The sequence below is a fragment of the Erythrolamprus reginae genome, chromosome 1 (assembly GCF_031021105.1).
Source record: "Erythrolamprus reginae isolate rEryReg1 chromosome 1, rEryReg1.hap1, whole genome shotgun sequence".
Lineage (NCBI taxonomy): Eukaryota > Metazoa > Chordata > Lepidosauria > Squamata > Dipsadidae > Erythrolamprus > Erythrolamprus reginae.
In genome coordinates this window covers 5,810,737-5,829,804 of record NC_091950.1, presented here as the reverse complement: position 1 = coordinate 5,829,804, position 19,068 = coordinate 5,810,737, and the positions used below count along the sequence as shown (strand labels likewise).

Here is a 19,068-nt window from a genome sequence, read left to right as displayed (position 1 = left end):
GTAGTAGATCCTTGGAACAAACTTCCAGCAGACATGGTTGGTAAATCCACAGTAACTGAATTTAAACATGTCTGGGATAAACATATATCCATTGTAAGATAAAATACAGGAAATAGTATAAGGGCAGACTAGATGGACCATGAGGTCTTTGTCTGCCGTCAGTCTTCTATGTTTCTAAGAAAGAGGCTAGAATTCATCTTTTTCCAGAAGTCTTCATCATGATCATTATAAACCTTAAAAAATGGGGAGGCACAGCACTTTATAGACTTGGCTGACTTAGTGACAAAGTTGACCTATAATATTAATTAATTTGGATGTAAAACCACGGTGAAAAAACCCTGAAAGCTCAGTCCTTTTCCAAAGTAAGGTACTGCCAAAATCACTCAGTTTTGCAATCAGTGTTTCTCATAAATTTATTGATTTATTTTTGGACTTATACTTAAATATGTCTTGTGACCCTCCCGCTGGAGCCTTGTGATTATCAGACCTAAAGAAGCTGCTCTAAGAATGACACAATTACAATCACTTAAGCAAAGTGGAGAAGGGAGGGTGATGGAAATTGCATAAAAATGGTCCATGATATGAAGATAGAATTTTCTCCTTTCTCTCTAAACCAGTGGTTCTCAACCTGGGCATCAAACAACAGTTTCACTGGGGTTGCCTAAGACCATGGGGAAAGACAAATTTCCCATGGTGTTAGGAACTAATGCTATGTGCCTTTGAACATATCAGAATGGTTGATCAGTTGAACAGCTTGCCTCCAGAAGTTGTGAATGCCCCAACACTGGAAGTTTTTAAGCAGATGTTGGATAACCAACTGTCTGAAATAATGTAGGGTTTCCTGCCTAAGCAGGAGGATGGACTAGAAGACATCCAAGGTCCCTTCCAACTCTGTTATTATTATTATATTTTTGCAATCCAACCAATCAGGTGTTTACAGTGGGGGTGTCCCTCTGACCTTACTGTCAATCAGCTTAAAGCTCTGTTGGGAGAATTGGGGCTAGACTTATGGCTGGGGGTCACCACAACATGAGGAACTGTATTAAGGGGTCGTGGCATTAGAAAGGCTGAGAACCACTGCTCTAAACCATAGAGGTTTAATAAAAAGAATATTTATTTTAAAAAACTCAATGAAACTTGGAACTTCCTGTTGCAAACAATAAATATGTCAACACAGACATTAGCTTCCTTGTAATGTTCCCTAATGTTTTCCCCCCCTAACTATAGAGTCATACCCAAGAACTTCCAGCAGGTCCTGGCCTTAATGTTTGCAGTTACAGAAGTCAACAAGGATTTAGTTCTCTTCCCCAACATCACTATTGGCTTTCAAATCTATGAAAATCACCAGACTGAGAGGAATATTTCTTTATTCAGCCTCTCCCTGCTCTCCACACGAGGCCAAATGATTCCAGGTTATAAATGTGACCGGCAGGACCGTCTGCTCTCTGTCATTGGGGGGGGACAACTCCAAATCCTCAATGCTGATAGCCTCCATCTTCAGCATCTTCAAGGTACCACAGGTAAGGGGGATACAACAACGAAGGGAGAAACAACAGAAAGATACACAGAAGCCAAGGATGAAAGTGAAGGGATGGGGGTGAGGGCTTCATCATTCACAGAAGAGAAGGATTTAGGGGTAGTTATTTCTGTCTGAAAATGGGAGAACAGTGTGGTCAGGTGGTAGGGAAAGTGAGTAGAATGCTTGGCTGCATAGCTAGAGGTATAACAAGCAGAAAGAGGGAGATTGTGATCTCGCTGTATACAGCGCTGGTGAGACCACATTTGAATACTGTGTTCAGTTCTGGAGACCTCCCCTACAAAAAGATATTAATTAAATTGAAGAGGTCCAAAGACAGGCTACAAAAATAGTGGAAGGTTTTAAACATAAAACCTATCAGGAAAGACTTCATGAACTCAATCTGTATCGTCTGGAGGACAGAAAGGAAATCGGGGACATGATCGAAACATTTAACTATGTTAAAAGGTTAAATAAGGTTAAGGAGGAAAGTGTTTTTAATAGGAAAGTGAACACAAGAACAAGGGGACACAATCTGAGGTTAATTGGGGGAAAGATCAGAAGCAACATGAGAAAATATTATTTGACTGAAAGAGTAGTAGATGCTTGAAACTCAGATACAAATACAGGAAATAGTATATGGGCAGACTAGATGGACCATGAGGTCTTTTTCTGTCGTCAATCTTCTATGTTTCTATGGTTACATGTTTCAAAACTGTCACCTCAGTTCTAACACGTCTGACAATGTGACTTAGATAATGCTTCCTATAGTTGAATTTATTTTTATATTTTATATGCCGGTACATTTTTATATAGCCAGAAATAGATATTGATATAAATCTGAAAAATAAATTGTTGGAATATTGAACTTAATAGCTGGAACAGTGTACAATAAACCAGAACACCCAATTATAATTGATATATGAATCAAAGAGTGCTGATTCATTCATGAGGTGATATACATTATGGTTGATTGCTGTTAGTATAAAGGGGGAATTTCCCTTTTCCCTTCCTTTTTCTTCTATGTGTTTTGTAGTGTTTAATTTATCTTATTCAAAATATGAGAGGGGGGGATACTGCTTCCCTTGCACCTTTCATCCCCAATCCAGGGCCAGGCTGGCAGTCACTTTCCCAACAAACTATTTTCAAGTTATTTAGATCGCATCAGTTGGAGGTTAAAACAACTGCCTAGCATGCAAATAGCCCAAGTTCGAATCCAAGAAGGGTATGTCCAGCTGATGAGAACAAAATACGTAGCTTGAAATAGTTCTATACTAGTCTCCCTTTATTTCTTTATCAGTAAAATGTAAGTTTAATGTAAGTTTATCATTTCTTTGCACATTTCCTTGTGGTTTGTTCTCTATATTAAATTGGCAGTTCTGAAAATTATTAAAAACATAGAAACATAGAAGTCTGACGGCAGAAAAAGACCTCCTGGTCCATCTAGTCTGCCCTTATACTATTTTCTGTATTTTATCTTAGGATGGATCTATGTTTATCCCAGGCATGTTTAAATTCAGTTACTGTGGATTTATCTACCACGTCTGCTGGAAGTTTGTTCCAAGGATCTACTACTCTTTCAATAAAATAATATTTTCTCATGTTGCTTTTGATCTTACCCCCAACTAACTTCAGATTGTGTCCCCTTGTTCTTGTGTTCACTTTCCTATTAAAAACACTTCCCTCCTGGACCTTATTTAACCCTTTAATATATTTAAATGTTTCGATCATGTCCCCCTTTTCCTTCTGTCCTCCAGACTATACAGATTGAGTTCATTAAGTCTTTCCTGATACGTTTTATGCTTAAGACCTTCCACCATTCTTGTAGCCCGTCTTTGGACCCGTTCAATTTTGTCAATATCTTTTTGTAGGTGAGGTCTCCAGAACTGAACACAGTATTCCAAATGTGGTCTCACCAGCATTCTATATAGCGGGATCATAATCTCCCTTTTCCTGCTTGTTATACCTCTAGCTATGCAGCCTAGCATCCTACTTGCTTTCCCTACCGCCTGCACTGTTCACCCATTTTGAGACTGTCAGAAATCACTACCCCTAAATCCTTTTCTTTTGAAGTATTTGCTAACACAGAACTGCCAATACAATACTCAGATTGAGGATTCCTTTTCCCCAAGTGCATTATTTTACATTTGGAAACATTAAACTGCAGTTTCCATTGCTTTGACCATTTATCTAGTAAAGCTAAACCATTTACCATATTACAGACCCCTCCAGGAATATCAACCCTATTGCACACTTTAGAGTCATCGGCAAATAGGCAAACCTTCCCTACCAAACCTTCCCCTATGTCACTCACAAACATATTAAAAAGAATAGGACCCAGAACAGACCCTTGTGGCACACCGCTTGTAACCTGACTCTGCTCAGAATACTCGCCATTAACAATAACTCTCTGATGTCTATGCTTCAGCCAGCTGCAAATCCATTGAACTATCCAATAATTTGATATTAAGATCAATCCAAACTGATTTTAGATAGAGTGTATGACAAAACAAAATTTTAAGAACCGCAGCCGCCATATGCCGCACGCCAATACTCAAAGAAATTTGGAACTGTTACAAAACAGTTCAAAGAGGGGGAGGAGGGCAATGAAAGACAGTAGTGTACAAAGTATTTGTATAGAAAGTTTAGAATTTAATTTTTACGATGATATAATGATGATTATGCTTTGAAACGATATGAAATACTTGTACAAAATACCTAGAAATCAAACACAAGAATTATATAATTATGACTATGTTCCGAAATAACGATGTAAAACAATATATACTTGCCCTTCTTTTTTAATCCTTGTAATATAATAAAAATTATTTAAAAAATAAAAAATAAATTGGCAGTTTGTTCCTTTGACTTCTGCTCTATAGCTACCAGGTAAAATAGGTAACTGGTGGCTCTTCTAAGCAAGAGAGAAAGAAAGGGAGAAGTAATCTTCCCACTCAAAGTGGATAAAACTGATTGCTGGGGTCCTATTCTTTTTAATATGTTTGTGAGTGACATAGGGGAAGGTTTGGTAGGGAAGGTTTGCCTATTTGCCGATGACTCTAAAGTGTGCAATAGGGTTGATATTCCTGGAGGGGTCTGTAATATGGTAAATGATTTAGCGTTACTAGATAAATGGTCAAAGCAATGGAAACTGCAGTTTAATGTTTCCAAATGTAAAATAATGCACTTGGGGAAAAGGAATCCTAAATCTGAGTATTGCATTGGCAGTTCTGTGTTAGCAAAAACTTCAGAAGAGAAGGATTTAGGGGTAGTGATTTCTGACAGTCTCAAAATGGGTGAGCAGTGTGGTCGGGCAGTAGGAAAGGCAAGTAGGATGCTTGGCTGCATAGCTAGAGGTATAACAAGCAGGAAGAGGGAGATTGTGATCCCCTTATATAGAGCGCTGGTGAGACCACATTTGGAGTACTGTGTTCAGTTCTGGAGACCTCACCTACAAAAAGATATTGACAAAATTGAACGGGTCCAAAGACGGGCTACAAGAATGGTGGAAGGTCTGAAGTATAAAACGTATCAGGAAAGACTTAATGAACTCAATCTGTATAGTCTGGAAGACAGAAGGAAAAGGGGGGACATGATCGAAACATTTAAATATGTTAAAGGGTTAAATAGGGTTCAGGAGGGAAGTGTTTTTAACAGGAAAGTGAACACAAGAACAAGGGGACACAATCTGAAGTTAGTTGGGGGAAAGATCAAAGGCAACATGAGAAAGTATTATTTTACTGAAAGAGTAGTAGATCCTTGGAACAAACTTCCAGCAGACGTGGTTGGTAAATCCACAGTAACCGAATTTAAACATGCCTGGGATAAACATATATCCATTGTAAGATAAAATACAGGAAATAGTAAAAGGGCAGACTAGATGGACCATGGGGTCTTTTTCTGCCGTCAGTCTTCTATGTTTCTATAAAACACACAATGGGAACCCTTGAAATCACCATTAAACTGTATTTTGTCCCTTACAGAGGATTTTCACTTTCTCTAGCTCGGTGTTGGCTCTGAGTTCACTCAGGGAGGCAGAAGAGTTTATCCTTCCTTCTTCCAGATCAATCCCAAGGAATCTCCTCAGTATGTGGGTTTAGTCCAGCTGCTCGTGTATTTCCAGTGGAACTGGGTTGGGCTGGTGGCCCCGGAGAATGACAATGGAGAACGTTTCATCTCATCTCTGGTGCCAATGCTCAAGGAGAAAGAAATCTGCTTGGCTTTCACTGAAGTGATGAAATCTGATTTTTATGCTACTTCAGGGTCGAAATTAGTTCATGTTTTCAACACTTGGTCTAAAAGTGAAGTGATTGTTCTGTTTGGAGACTCCAGTGCTATTGCAAATGTACAAGCGGTTGCGTTTGTTTATGAATCACGGAGAAATGCATCATTTCTGAAAGTTTGGATCTTGACATCCAATTGGAAACTTAATGTGATGAGATCTCGATATTTATTGCAAGGTATAAAGCCCTTCCATGGGGCTTTGCATTTCAGGGACCACACCAAGGATGTCTCAGAATTCAACCATTTTCTCACATCCTTAGACCCTTTGAACCTTCAAGGGGATTTCTTTCTCCCACTTTGGTGGGAAAAGGTCTTCAACTGCAACATCCACAAGCCTGGCAAGATCCCTTCAAAGGGGGAAACACAATGTACAGGAAAGGAGAATGTACAGAATCTGCCATCTTATGTGTTTGAAGCATGCATGACAGGTGAAAGTTACAAAATCTACAATGCCATTTATGCTGTGGCACATGCACTACATGCAATGCATGGATCCATAGGGCAAGCAGCCATGTTAAGACGTGGAAAGATGATCTCAAATGTCCAGTCATGGCAGGTAATTTATGTAAGGGTTTTTTAAATCCATTCTACGGATCTCTAGGTAGGAAGCTCCCCAGGTGTATTTCTTGAAATAAATATCTATATTTATTTGGCAATGACCTATAAAGCCCTACATGGCATCGGACCAGTATACCTTTGGGACCATCTTCTGCTGCATGATTCCCAGTGGCCGATAAGGTCCCACAGAGTTGGCCTTCTCCAGGTCCCATCGACTAAATAATGTCATGTGGAGAGCCCCAGGGGAACAGCCTTCTCTGTGGTGGCCCTGGCCCTCTGGAATCAACTCTTCCCCAGAGATTTGAACTGCCCCCACCCTCCTTGCTTTTCATAAGTTACTGAAGACCTACCTATGCCGCCAGGCATGGGGTATTTGAGGTATCCCCAGGCTAATGTGATTTATTTATGTATCGTATGATTGACTTGTATGGCTTTTGATGATATGGGTTTTTAGATGTTTAGTATTGGATTTGTCAAAATTTTTATCCGTATTGTGAGCTGCTCCGAGTCTTCGGAGAGGGGCGGCATACAAATCTAAATAACAACAACAATAATAATAATAACAATAACAATAATAATTAATGGTAGTTCCGGCACAAGTTCCAGATGATCCACTGGAACTTGTGCCGGAACTACCATTTACCAGTGGCAAAGTACTGGTGGAATCATAAGCCCGAAAAAGTGGTTGAAAATGAGCAAGCAAAACTTCTGTGGGACTTCTGACTTCCGACTAACCAAATTCTGAAGCATAACACACCAGACATCCTGATTGTGGAGAAAAAGAAAGTATGAATCATCGACATCGCAATCCCAGGAGAGAGCAGAATTGAGGAGAAGCAGCTAGAGAAATTAATGAAATACGAAGATCTAAAAATCGAGCTGCAACGACTATGGCATAAGCCAGTGAAAGTGGTCCCAGTGGTACTTGGCACGCTGGGCGCAGGGCCAAAGAATCTCCATCTGTCAATTGCCAAAGGCCGCTTTACTGGGATCGACAAACATAATTTGCCACTACAACACACAGTCCTAGGTGCTTGGGAAGCGCCCAACTGGTGATGAAATATGAAATCCAGCATAGTGATCTTGTTTGCTGTGTTGTATTGACATAATAATAATAATAATAATAATAATAATAATAATAATAATAATATAATAATATAATAATAATAATAATATCTTCGGAGAGGGGCGGCATACAAATCCAAATAATAAATTAATAATAATAATAATAATAATAATAATAATAATAATAATAATAATAATATAGGTTTATTAGGCACGTCATATTGGCACATCTGGGAAAACCTGGCTCTAAACTCCCCCTCAGTTTTTCCCCTATTCAAAAGTCAAATTTTCTTTTCCCCTGCCCATGTTATCATCACATGGTCCAATGAGGTTACAGTCCAAGGGGTCACTTGATCTCAGGTCCCACCACCTCACACCTGGAGAGAATGTCCTTGGTTCTCAGAAGAATTTTATTATGACTACAATCCCCCAGCTAGTTCTACTTTCCCTCTCCCAGTCCCACAACTTGAATTCCCCTTTCTACGGCAGCCCTGGAGATGCCTGGGGGAAATGGCTCAAGGACTGACATGAATTAAGTCACCAAACTTCAAAAGAGACATAGAGACTCTGGAAAGGGTGCAAAAAAGAGCAACTAAACTGATAAGGGGACTAGAGACCAAGCCATATGAAGACAGGTTGCTGGAATTGGGTACGGATAGCCTAGAGAAAAGAAGGGCCAGGGGGGACATGACAGTGGTATACAGGTACTTATGGGGTTGCCACAGAGAGGAGGGGTTCTTGCTATTTTCCAGGGCACCAGAGGAACAACGGTTGGAAGCTGACCAAGGAGAGATTCAACCTGGAGATAAGGAAGAACTTCCTGATGGTCAGAGCGATTAACCAGTAGAAGGGCCTGCCAGCAGAAGTGGTGAATGCCCCTACTCTGGAAGTTTTCAATAGGAGACTGGACTGCCATCTGGCTGGGGAGGTGTAGAGTTTCCTGCTTAAGCAGGGGGTTGGACTTGATGACCTGTAAGGTCCCTTTCAACTCAAGTAAGTAAGTAAGTAAGTAAGTAAGTAAGTAAGTAAGTAAGTAAGTAAGTAAGTAAGTAAGACAGAGGTGGTATTCAGCCAGTTTGAGATGGTTTGCCTGAACTGGTAGTGGAAATCACAGGTGCACCCATCATTATCATTATTTATTTATTTGTTTTTACTTATTAGATTTGTATGCTGCCCCACTCCGAAGACTCGGGGTGGCTCACAAGATACCAAACAACATAACAACAAATCTAATAATTAAAAATTACTACTAAAATCAATAATATATAATATAATAATATAATATAATATAATATAATATAATATAATATAATATAATATAATATAATTAATATAATATAATATAATATAATATAATATAATATAATATAATATAATCAGCCAATTCATTCACAACCACACATTACATCTAGTAATGTGGATTACCAGAAGAAGGGGGCTTGATCTAATTGCCCCATGACGGGTAACATAAATGAGTATTGAGACTCTTGCGAAAGGCAAGGAGGGTGAGGGCAGTGCGAATCTCTGGAGGGAGCTGATTCCAGAGGGCCGGGCTCCCCACAAAGAAGGCTCTTCCTCTAGGCCCCACCAAATGGCATTATCTAACCGACGGGACCCGGAGAAGGCCAACTCTGTGGGACGTAACCGGTCGCTGGTATTCATGCGGCAGAAGGCGGTCATCCTATTTACACATATTTTTGAGGCCGGGCACATGCATGAAAGGCATGCACCCCAGAAAATCAGATGCACAAAGGCCAGATGCATGCATCTACAGAGTGCATGTGAGAAAACCAACCATGCACGCATGCTCACATTTGCAAACCAATAGGGAAAGCAAGTGACTATCACCCCTGTACAGCGTTCCCTCGATTTTCGCACGTTCAAACTTCGTGAAAAGTCTATACCACAGTTTTTTAAAAATATTAATTAAAAAATACTTTGCGGGTTTTTTCCCTATGCCACGGTTTTTCCCACCCGATCACATCATATGTCATCGCCAAACTTTCGTCTGCCTTCAATAAATATTATTTTAAATAGACTTTAATAAATAAATATCGTGAGTAATAATCTGAATGGTTGCTAAGGGAATGGAAAATTGCAATTGAGGGGTTTAAAGTGTTAAGGGAAGGCTTGTGACACTGTCCATAGCCAAAAATAGTGTATTTACGTCTGCATCTCTACTTCGCGGAAATTCGACTTTTGCAGGCGGTCTCAGAACGCATCCCCCACAAAAAGTGAGGGAATACTGTAATGTTTTATTGAAAGAAAATAGGGTGGGAAAGAGAAATAAATCAAACCAGTTGTCCATCAGATTCTTGTAGGAAAGATCTTACTTAAAGTACTTCAAAGTTTTTTTAAAATACATTTTTCCTCCACATTTTCATATGAACATCAACAAATATACCTTGAAAATGTATCAATAACATACACATTTCCAAATCAATCTATTTTTACACCTAGTCTTAATCTCTCCACTAGTCATCAGCACTCTGATCAGCATAGATGAACTCCAAGGTCAGACCAACCTTCAAGTAAATCAAGAAATCAAGAAACTGCCAAAGAGCCACCAATAACATGCCAACCAAAGAATGTCTAAGACTGCCCCTACCAAAAGTGACAGTGCAAGCCACCAGAATATAAATTGAGAGCAAAACCCACTCCTCACTAGCACTGATGATGTTGCCTAGCTCGGTATAAAAACATCTGCAAGAAAAGTCATGTCCGACTTTTGGTAGTTCTTGGGGCAAATCTCCCCACATGTTCCAAACTTGTGTTACTTTTTAAGAAGATGCACAACTCAGTTTATTTTAACATTGGTTTAGTTTCTATGGCTTAGCATACTGTCTGACCCATGTCATGCATTTACTTTGCAATGTGTTACATTGAACACACTGTTGTAAGACAGCAACATTTATAGCAGAAAATAGTTTCTTTGTAGGATGAGTAGTTAGAAATTTGATGTCATTCCATAACCAGGGTTGGGCTGCTGCCCAAATGGAGGGGAACACAGTAGGGTAGCAAAAATGGAGCTCCCCCCCCCCCACAGCACCCAATCTGCATGAAAGATGTTGAAAGAAAATGGAGGGTGTCCTGCATAAGCCACACCCACAGTGTGGCATTAAAAAAGTTGGTAGCCCTTCACTGTCCATAAAGTTACTGTAGAAGTCATGATGTCTCATTTGTGTCCTTTAACCTATTACTCCAATTTCTGAAGGTCTCTTTTCTTTTAGCTTCTTCCCTATTTGAAGAATGTCCAGTTCAACAACAGTGCTGGAGATGAAATCTCCTTCTCAGAAAATGGACTGGGATCTGCAAGTTATGATCTTCTCAACTGGGTTCTCTTCCCCAATTTATCTTTTATCCCTGTGAAAGTTGGACAGATAGATCCTTGGGCTCTCCCAGGCCAGGATTTTGCCATCAATTCTGAAGCAATTGTCTGGGTGAGAAAGGTGAGCTGGAAGATTAATTAAATTCTACAAAAGATTCATTCTCTTATGTGGGCTGAAAACTCCCTCCTTACTGGAAATCAAGTTACTAAATCAGAAACCTTGGTAACCATTGGATGAAAAATCAGGTTTGTGTGTAACAGGCTTCAGATCTGATTTGCATACATATGTATTTTTTTTTATTTTGTTCAGAACAAAGTTAAAATACAAAATGCAGGTGAAACTTGAAAAATTAGAATATTGTGCATTGAATACCTCTGCATTGAGGCAGTAATTGCTGCACAACCGGCCCAAAGCAAGAACTGAGTACATAAGCATGCTTATACTTTTCAGAGGTCCGATATTGTTCTATGTACAATACTTTTTTTATTGATCGCATGTAATATTCTAATTTTCTGAGATGGTGGATTTGGGGTTTTCATGAGCTGTACCCCATAATCATCATAATTATGACAAATCATGGTTTGAACTACATTGTCTTGCATGTAATGAGGATCTCTCATATAATACATTTCACCTTTTAAGTTTCATTACTGTAATAAATGAACTTTTGAACGATATTCTAATTTTTCAAGTTTCACCTGTACAAAAAAAAAAAAAAAACCTCCAAGAAGACATAAAGGGGGAAAAAAACCACAAAACATAAAACAGTCTATTAATTTAAAAACGTGCGTCAAATTACCCTGACATTATACACATATTATCCCTTCTACAGAATGTGGATTAATATACTACTACAGCATTAATATTCTTTTTTTAATTTAATTTTTATTGAAATTTTCCAAGTTAAAAACAAAACAACATACAAGACAAACATATAAATCACACATACCTAAAATATGATTCCACTAATGCAGTTTTAAGTCATTGAAATTCTCCTTCCCAATTCTACATTTTCCTAGTTATGGCTGTTTTTATTCATTCATTCATTCATTCATTCATTTATTTATTGGATTTGTATGCCGCCCCTCTCCAAAGACTCGGGGCAGCTAATAGTAATAATAAGACAGCATATAATAATAATCCAATACTAAAAGCCATTAAAAACCCATTATAATAAAAACCAAACAGACATACAGACATACCAGGCATAAAATTGTAACAGCCTAGGGGGAAAGAGTATCTCAGTTCCCCCATGCCTGGTGGCAGAGGTGGGTTTTAAGTAGCTTACGAAAGGCAAGAAGGGTGGGGGCAATTCTAATCTCTGGGGGGAGTTGGTTCCAGAGGGCCGGGGCCCACCAAGTGGCAATGCTTAGTTGACGGGACCCGGAGAAGACCCACTCTGGGGGACCTAATTGGTCGCTGGGATTCGTGCAGCAAAAGGCGGTCCCGGAGGTAATCTGGTCCGGTGCCATGAAGGGCTTTATAGGTCATAACCAGCACTTTGAATTGTGACCGGAAACTGATCGGCAACCAATGCAGACTGCGGAGTGTTGGTGTAACATGGGCATATTTGGAAAAGCCTATGATTGCTCTCGTAGCTGCATTCTGCACGATCTGAAGTTTCTGAACACTTTTCAAAGGTAGCCCCATGTAGAGAGCATTACAGTAGTCGAGCCTCGAGGTGATGAGTTTTATACAACATTCGTTTTCAACAACAGAAGAAATCTGCTTTGCATATATCTTTATACAAAGATAAAGCTTCATATCTTAACATGGTTTGGACATTCATTAGAGTTTGATCTAATGAGTCCTCAGAGAGGGGAAGCATATAAATCCAATAAAATTAAAATTAAACTTGATCGTGTTTTTAAGACAAATCCAGCTAGAAGCTTCATATTTCCCCAGCCTTCTATCTTACGTTTCAACCATTTTATGTTCAGCCATTTTAATCTGTGAAACTTAATCAGGGAGCAAAGAAAAAAAAAAGTATGTTTTCCTCTGTATTTCAGTCCAAAATTATGAGGAAAAATTCAATAGAAATGAACTCCAGGCATCTTGCAAGTTCAAAAAATAAAGAATCCAGTAGTAAGAGTCTAATATCGGTTCACACCCCTGAACATTGTCATGTTTTCTGTATGGAAGGGATTCAAGTTATCCAGAACAACATATATTAAAAAGAAGATTGTGATCCCCTTATATACAGCACTGGTGAGACCACATTTGGAATACTGTGTTCAGTTCTGGAGACCTCACCTACAAAAAGATATTGACAAAATTGAACGGGTCCAAAGACGGGCTACAAGAATGGTGGAAGGTCTTAAGCATAAAACGTATCAGGAAAGACTTAATGAACTCAATCTGTATAGTCTGGAGGTCAGAAGGAAAAGGGGGGACATGATCGAAACATTTAAATGTGTCAAAGGGTTAAATAAGGTCCAGGAGGAAAGTGTTTTTAATAGGAAAGTGAACACAAGAACAAGGGGACACAATCTGAAGTTAGTTGGGGGAAAGATCAAAAGCAACATGAGAAAATATTATTTGACTGAAAGAGTAGTAGATCCTTGGAACAAACTTCCAGCAGATGTGGTTGGTAAATCCACAGTAACTGAGTTTAAACATGCCTGGGATAAACATAGATCCATCCTAAGATAAAATACAAAAAATAGTATAGGGGCAGACTAGATGGATCATGAGGTCTTTTTCTGCCGTCAGTGTTCTATGTTTCTATGTTTCTAAAAGTAAAGAAGAGAAAAAGCAATTTGTCCAGCAAGGGGTTGAAATAAATCAGCTGTCAGGCCGAAGCCATCGTGTGGATTCAGAGAGTTTGGCCTGCCACAGTAGTTTAGCTTTAAGGGCTTTTGGGAGGGACAGTGAGTAAGAGTATAATTACTAGACACAACAAATTCCTTTCTTTGGACCAAGGTCACCTTTTGTTCTGCATCAACTGAAGAAAAGAGGAAGCTGATGGTAAAGTTTAAATAAGTAGTTGTTAAGCAGAAATCATCAAATGTAAAAGGAATTGTTTACCTGTTTCCTATTGGCTGCTATAGTTTGGCGCCAATATTACTTAGCTGTCAGCCGCCGCTTGTTGCTGGGCTGAACAGTATAAATAGAAGTGCCTCCGGTCTTACGCGTTTTCTGTCAGGCACGCGCCAGAGTGAAAGTGTTACTGCGGCTGGTTAACCTCCTGCTGTGAATAAAGAATAGTAGTTAGAAACCATATTTCTCGGTCATTTCAGATGCGTAGGCAACAACAACTGAGAGATGATTATCAAAGAAAATGAGGCCACCTGTGGTTGGGTGGGGCTGTGGTCATTAGTGAGGCTGCTATAAAGAGCAGCCTGTGGGTTTGGCCATTGTGGAGGATTATCTGATCGTTGTGTTTCGTGACTGCTTTACTGACTTTGACTTTTTGTGTGCTGATTTTTCCCCGCTTTGAAACTAAACCAGAGCAAAGTGTGTTTCACTTTGTGAAAGAAGAAGGACTCTGAATTGCCTCACAGCTGCAAGCTAAGTATCACAGAACTGAGAAGGGTCTTGTACAAATTACCAGTTTGTTTGGAGCTGAGTGCTCTTTGCTATACCAAAAGAGGGCTTGGTTTAAGTGAATTTTCATTATAAAGAACATTGTTTTGAATTTTCAAACGTGTGTGTGTGTGAACTTTGTACCTGTCAATTTTTGGTCGGATTCTACCAGAGAGCCCGAGAGAACAATCGGTAAGAGAAAAACTGTCCTTAAACACCTCCATAGCTTTTCCTGGATTTGATAGACTTTGGTTGACCATTTCTTTTGAAGATATTTGAAGATGGAAGTAGTGAAGTAGAAGTGAATAAAAGGGGCATTTAGATTTCTTAGCCCCTCTTATATTTTTACTTTTTCTGTTTTAGAAGGTGCCCTTTGCCAGGTGTGGCCTGAAGAGGTGCCAGGCAGGAGAGAGGAGAAGAGTTCCAGAAGGCGAGCAGGTTTGCTGCTACCAATGTGACCCATGTCCAGAAGGGACCATTTCTAACCAGACAGGTAGAGCAGATTTCAAATGTAGATTTTTCAGGATCAGGGGAATTGTTTAGTAGAAACAAATATCAACTTATTTGCCGTTTTTGGCAGATTACATTTTTCATCATATTTATACTTTTCAGCAGAACCTCTGAGTTTATAGATCTAAACTACAGGGTGCTTTCCAAAAGTAATGCAATTGAATTTCCCACGCCGCTCCTATTGGTCGGAGTGGGACCGAAGCACTTGGAGTAGGTGGGGGGGACACTAAGCTTTGCCACGAAACTGGTCTCCGTGCTCTCCAAGCTGTGGAAGTGACAGGATGTCAGTTATTGTAAACCTCTGTGCGCCAACCGTGTCACAAAAAATGGAATCAACGATCGAGCAATGTTACGCGATTAAGTTTTGTGCTAAACTGAAAAAATCTCTTGAGGAGACTAATAAAATGATTTGTGAGTCTTACAGGGACTCTGCTCTGTCCTACTCACAAGGTTTGAGGTGGCTAAAGACCTTTAAGGAGGGGCGGGAAGAGGTTAACAATGAACAACACTCTGGACGGCTGTCAACCAGCAAAACTGACAACAATGTGGCTCATGTTCAACAATTGTTGGACTCTGACCGTCAATTGAGTATCAAGATGGTTGCCAATGAACTGAACTTGTCATCTACTGTTGTGTTTCGCATTGTTACTGAAGATTTAGCAATGAGGAAAGTGCGCTCCAACCTCATGCCCAAGGTGTTGTCAGACCAAAAGACCAAACGAGCGGAAATTTCAAGTGAACTTTTGCAAAGTATAGAAATTGAACCTGATTATTTGGACAGTGTCATCACTGGTGATGAAACCTGGGTTTCTGAATACGACCCAAAACAAAATGCCAAAGCTCTGAGTGGCACACCTACCAGTCCCCCAAGCCTAAAAAGGCAAGAATAAGCAAATCAAAAGGGATAACAATGCTCATTGTCTTTTTCGACAGTAAAGGGGTGGTCCATAAGGAGTTTGTTCCTCAAGGACAGACAGTTAAGGCTGCCTACTATGTGGATGTGCTGGAAAGACTCCGAAAAAGGGTCATCAGGACGAGAAAAGACATCTCTGCTACCTGGCAACTCCATCACGACAACGCGCCTTGCCACAACACGCTACGAAATCCACGAGTTCCTGGCCAAACACCAGGTGCCAAACTGCCCCACCCCCTCCCCTATAGTCCTGACATCGCCCCAGCAGACTTCTTTTTGTTCCTTCAGATTAAGGCAGCCCTGAAAGGAACCCATTTCATCCATAGAAGAGATCCAATCAGCCATGACGAAGATCTTGCAAGAGGTCCCCGAAGAAGCCTTCCAGGGTGTGTATCAGTCATGGCAGAGTCACTGGAAAAATGTGTAGAGGCCCAAGGACAGTACTTTGAAGAATTTTAAGTGTTTGTGCAAATCTGTTCAATAAATTTCTTTAAAAAAATAGTTGCATTACTTTTGGAATGCACCCTGTATCTTTTCTCCTTGGCCACTTTTCTTGATCCTCAGCAATTTAATTCAGGGTAGTTCAGGGTAGAGTAGTTTCAACCCAATTCATGGGTTCCCTACCAGACTTTCTAATCTTAACAACCCACTGGGAAATCCAGATACCCATCTTTTCATTGAGGAGAGTTTTAATTTTCATTATTTTGGGTATCCTTTTTCTGTCCGGAAATTGATAGATCTGTTGGAGAAATAGAAAATCAATCTAGCTATCTCCTTACCTCTGGCTAATGTATCAAAAAGCATCCTTACCTCTGGCTAATGTATTCTCAAGGTTATCAGTATTAAGAGATGATTATTCTTTTTTGATATGCCACGAAATGTAAAGTCTTGATTTTAGATGCAGCTTTCTGTGACCCCTGCCCTGAAGACCAATATCCCAACAAGGACCACTGCATTGGCAAGCAGATACACTTCCTTGCCTATCAAGATACCCTGGGATACTCTTTAACGTCTCTTACTCTTTCTCTCTGTGTGACCACTTTGGCAATCCTGGCAATTTTCCTTCAACATCGTGAAACACCAATTGTCAAGGCCAACAACCGAGATCTCACCTACATCCTCCTGGTCTCCCTCCTGCTCTGCTTCTTGTGCTCCTTCCTCTTCATTGGTCAGCCCAAGAGGTTTACTTGTCTCTTCCAACAAACTACCTTTGCCATTGTATTTTCTCTTGCAGTTTCCTCTGTGTTGGCAAAAACTGTCATGGTGGTTCTGGCCTTCATGGCTACCAAACCAGGAAACCAAACAAGGAAACTCTTAGGAAAGCTATTGACCAACTCCATTATTTTAGGCTGTCCCCTGGTCCAAGCAGTTCTTTCTGCCACCTGGCTGATAACCTCTCCCCCATTTCCCAACTTGGACTTTAACTCCTTGTTTGGAGAGATCATCTTGGAATGTAAGGAAGGTTCAGCTTCAATGTTTTACACTGTCCTGGCCTACCTGGGTTTCCTGGCCCTTCTCAGTTTCACTGTGGCCTTTCTGGCTAGGAAATTACCTGGCAGCTTTAATGAGGCCAAGTTCATTACTTTTAGCATGCTGATCTTTTCCAGTGTTTGGATCAGCTTCCTTCCCACCTACTTGAGCACCAGAGGGAAGTTCATGGTGGCCGTGGAGATCTTCTCCATCTTGGCCTCTGGAGCTGGTCTCTTGGCTTGTATCTTTTTCCCCAAATGCTACATTATCCTATTCAGGCCAGATTTGAACCAGAGAAAAAATATAATGGGGCACAAGAATCTATGATTTGTGTAGAAAGCAGTAACTTTTATTTTGGCTACAGCACGGAAACTGCTTTGGTCGCATTGATGGATGATCTCTGGCGGGCCTGGGACAGGGGTTTATCCTGTGTGGATTGAGAATAGGAAAAAATAAAAAATGACAGTTAATAACTGAATATAACATGTAAATATATAAATAGAAATGTTGAATACAAATGTGATAATAGAAATAATATATATACACAATGTGATCTTGTATAGAGAAAATGGAAATAAGTGATGTTATATAAAGAAATATGTGGTTTATATAGAGAAAATGGAAATAGGTAATAATGCAGAATTACTCAAAGTATCATTTTATCATTGTTTTTAAAGAAAAGATTGAAAAATGAATAAAATTTAATTTAAAAAACCTAATAGCTACACCTTTAATATCAATGGTTACTTCCAAGTTGGTCATTAGACTTTCACCGGCATTAATGAAACAGATGATTGTTGCTGATTGTAAAATACTTTCTACTTTCTGTGATTTCCAGTCATTTAGTGAACAAGCTACTCTCCATGTTGATCATTTTTAAGAAATCACATCAAATTTAAAAAGGCCCTAAATGTAAAATAAAAGTTCTCAATTACTACATTAGTCAGAGATTCATTTTCTCTACAATTTAGATTGGGCTTCAGTAGGATAATGTAGCAGAAAGCACACATAAATAAACTGATTCAACAGGATTCAATAACTTCTTTATATACATAATAACAGATGAATTTACAATATCAGAAGCAGATTTTCCAACATGGTAGCAGTTACAAGCAAAACATAAGCAGCAGTATAAGCAGAAATGAGTTTCAATTCAGAGTTAAATTCAACACATTAAATTTTTCAGGAGGGAGAAAAGAGGCCTATCTCAGGAGTGGAATGGGGGTACTGCAACTATCCTGGTTTTGCTTGACCTCTCAGTGGCCTTCATTATCAACCATAGTATGCTTCTATATAGGTTTTATGGAACAGGCATTGACAGCTCTGTAATGAACTGGTTTTTTTTCCTTTCTACAAGGAAGATACCAGTCAGTATTGAACTGGGAGTAAGAAATCCTTGACCTCCTATTGTATGGGGTCTAAAGTTTGGACCAGTAGGCTTTAGAGAAAATAATTTGACAACAATATTGATGATATGAAATCATGTTATCTTCTTAACTTTCACTGATATTTTCAGAACAGACAACTGATAGTAATACTCTCAAATATGCTGATATTAGAAATACAAAATCTGCAGGCATTCAAAGTCTTAGTTTTAATCTTGAAAGTCTTATCACTAATATACACATCTTTGCAAGAAGGATAAATGAAAAATAAAAGAAGAGATGGCTTTTGATGATTAACTGATATTTTATATTCAGACAAAATATTTGATTTGGATTTCCTGCCTAATTAGGATTTCCTGCCTAAGCAGGGAGTTGGATTATAAGGTCCCTTTCAATTCTGTTGTTGTTGTTGTTGTTGTTGTTGTTGTTGTTGTTACCACCAATTGGTGTTACCAATTATTTAATATTCATCATTTCTAAGAAATCAGATTAGATAAGAAATGCCCCAAAGTC

General features: G+C 39.3%; 1 protein-coding gene across 1 annotated transcript; it reads left to right on the top strand.

Moving 5' to 3' along the window:
- The first annotated feature begins 1,478 nt into the window (after positions 1–1,478).
- On the top strand, positions 1,479–17,497 carry LOC139158185 (vomeronasal type-2 receptor 26-like). Its single transcript, XM_070735604.1, has 5 exons — positions 1,479–1,520; positions 5,580–6,356; positions 10,654–10,872; positions 14,641–14,770; positions 16,599–17,497. The coding sequence occupies exons 1-5, from the start codon at positions 1,479–1,481 to the stop codon at positions 17,495–17,497; spliced, it is 2,067 nt and encodes a 688-aa protein (XP_070591705.1).
- The last annotated feature ends 1,571 nt before the right edge of the window (positions 17,498–19,068 follow it).

What these genes read in the sequence shown, in the direction of transcription:
- LOC139158185 (XM_070735604.1), top strand. Translation starts at nt 1,479, where the DNA reads ATGCTGATAGCCTCCATCTTCAGCATCTTCAAGGTACCACAG. An exon ending in GCATCTTCAAGGTACCACAG is followed by an intron (nt 1,521 to 5,579) that starts GTAAGGGGGATA and finishes TCCTTCTTCCAG; the next exon opens with ATCAATCCCAAGGAATCTCC. An exon ending in GACCATTTCTAACCAGACAG is followed by an intron (nt 14,771 to 16,598) that starts GTAGAGCAGATT and finishes TCTTGATTTTAG; the next exon opens with ATGCAGCTTTCTGTGACCCC.